Source organism: Bison bison, unplaced genomic scaffold (assembly GCF_000754665.1).
Source record: "Bison bison bison isolate TAMUID 2011002044 unplaced genomic scaffold, Bison_UMD1.0 scf7180017864518, whole genome shotgun sequence".
NCBI lineage: Eukaryota > Metazoa > Chordata > Mammalia > Artiodactyla > Bovidae > Bison > Bison bison.
Window position 1 is genome coordinate 7,630,715 of NW_011495071.1, and position 2,068 is coordinate 7,632,782.

Below are 2,068 nucleotides of genomic sequence, written 5' to 3' on the forward strand. Positions count from 1 at the left end.
CAGGTTAATGATCTTCATGCGGAACTGGAGGAACTGAGTGGGGGCGAAGGACAGGATGGGGGGGGGGCTGGATGAGCGAGGAGCTGCAAGGACAGCAGGACCCCCCTCCTCCCTCTCCCGCCTTTACCTGGAAGGGAGGCAGTCACCTCCAGATCTCTGCCGCCCTCCCAGGGCCACCCAGGTGTGACCACACACCTCTGCTGAGGCCCTGGGGAGCAGACAGCCCACCAGGGTATGCTGCAGTCCTGGTCCAAGGCAGGGACAGGTGGTGGGAAAGGGGGCTTCATGTTGTGGGGCTCCTGCCTCCTCCCCCATCCCCTGCCACCATCCCAGGGCTCACCATCTCCTCGGAGCAGTTGTTACACTCCTGGTAAGTCCAGTTCAGGGAGAACTGTTTGTGGTTCACGGTGTAGCAGGAGTTGAAGGTGCAGGACAGGCGGGCATCAGAGCCATTGAGGACGTTGAGGGTGTTAGGTACTGTGACTTCCATGCTCCTCCCTGGTGGCACTGTGGACAAAGTCACACCCAGTGAGGATTCTGGCTGATGCTGCCGGGGAGGGGACAGGTGCGCCTGATGGGGAGTGGAGCAGAGCTCGGGCAGCTGGCTGAGTCCCTTGTGGCTGCAATTTGTCAGGGGAAGGGGTGGAGGGGAGGGCAAAACTCCTAAGGGGTGCCTCATGTGGCCCTTGGAGAGAAGTGGGGGACAGAACAAGGCTGGGGTGAAGAGAAAGCATCTGTCAAGCCAGGAACAGACAGATGGCCTCAAGGCCTCCCTCCACCTGACTGTCATGACTCCACAGGACTGTCATGGCCACCTGGTGGCTGAAGACCTTGGACAAGGCGCTGCATTATGCTGGCCTAGCTTTCCCCTTCTTGCCACCGCTTCCAACCATCTCAGCAGAGCCCATGCCCTTCCAGCTGCAGCTGCGGTGTCTCGGGCGCAGGCAGCCGGGAGGACAGATGCAGACCGGCACACCCCAGAGCAGAGGAAAGCTTGTGCACTCAGCCCAGCCCAGTTCCCTCCTCTTCCCCAGGGTCCTGGTGGGGATGGCAGATGAACAACAGGAGGGAAGCAATACCCCAGAAGAACAAGCACAATTCGAAGGGATCAACCGATGGGTCTACAAGGACAGGAGTCCCTTTAGGAGACATCAGGCCTGGACTGCAAAATGCCAGGCTGGATGAATCACAAGCTGGAATCAAGACTGCTGTGAGAAATATTAACAACTTCAGATATGCAGATGACACCACACTTATGGCAGAAAGTGAAAAGGAACTAAAGAGCCTCTTGATGAAGGTGAAAGAGGAGACTGGAAAAAGCTGGCTTAAAACTCAACATTCAGAAAACTCAGATCATGGCATATGATCCCATCACTTCATGGAAACAATATGGGGAAAAAATGAAAACAGTGGCAGATTATATTTTCTTGGGCTCCAAAATTACTGTGGACAGTGACTGCAGCCATGAAATTAAAAAAAGCTTGCTCCTTGGAAGAAAAGCTATGACAAACCTAGACAGCATATTAAAAAGCAGAGACATCACTTTACTCACAAAGGTCCATACAGTCAAAATTTCCATAGTCATGTAGGGAGGTGAGAATTGGACCATTAAAAAAGCTAAGTGCCAAAGAACTGATGCTTTTGAACTGTGGTGCTGGAGAAGATTCTTGACAGTCCTTTGGACAGCAAGCCCAGCAAACCAGTCAATCCTGAAGGAAATCAACCCTGAATATTCATTGAAAGGACTGATGCTGAAGCTGAAGCTTCAATCCTTTGGCCACGTGGTGCAAAGAGCTGACTCATTGGAAAAGACCCTGATGCTGGGAAAGATTGAAGGCAGGAGGAGAAGAAGGTGACAGAGGATGAGATAGTTGGCTGACATCATCGATTCAATGGACATGACTTTGAGCAAACTCTGAGAGATAGTGAAGGACAGGGAAGCCTGGCATGCTGCAGTCCGTGGGGTCACAAAGAGTCAGACAGGACTGAGTGGCTGAACAACAACACAGAGGAGAAATAGTAATACTAAGTATCAATCATTCATTCATCCATTTACCAAATGTTTACC

General features: G+C 52.3%; 1 protein-coding gene across 2 annotated transcripts in view; it reads right to left on the reverse strand.

The window, feature by feature from the left end:
- The window catches only part of SCN2B (sodium channel, voltage-gated, type II, beta subunit), a 12,101-nt gene that overhangs the window by 2,076 nt on the left and 7,957 nt on the right, over nucleotides 1–2,068 (reverse strand). For both annotated transcript variants that reach the window (XM_010830408.1, XM_010830407.1), the window contains exons 2-3: nucleotides 341–507; nucleotides 1–33 (exon numbers count right to left, since the gene is read on the reverse strand). In XM_010830408.1, coding sequence (XP_010828710.1) covers nucleotides 1–33; nucleotides 341–490 — 183 coding nt within the window. In that variant the 5' untranslated portion in view covers nucleotides 491–507. The remainder of the gene's footprint in view (nucleotides 34–340; nucleotides 508–2,068) is intronic.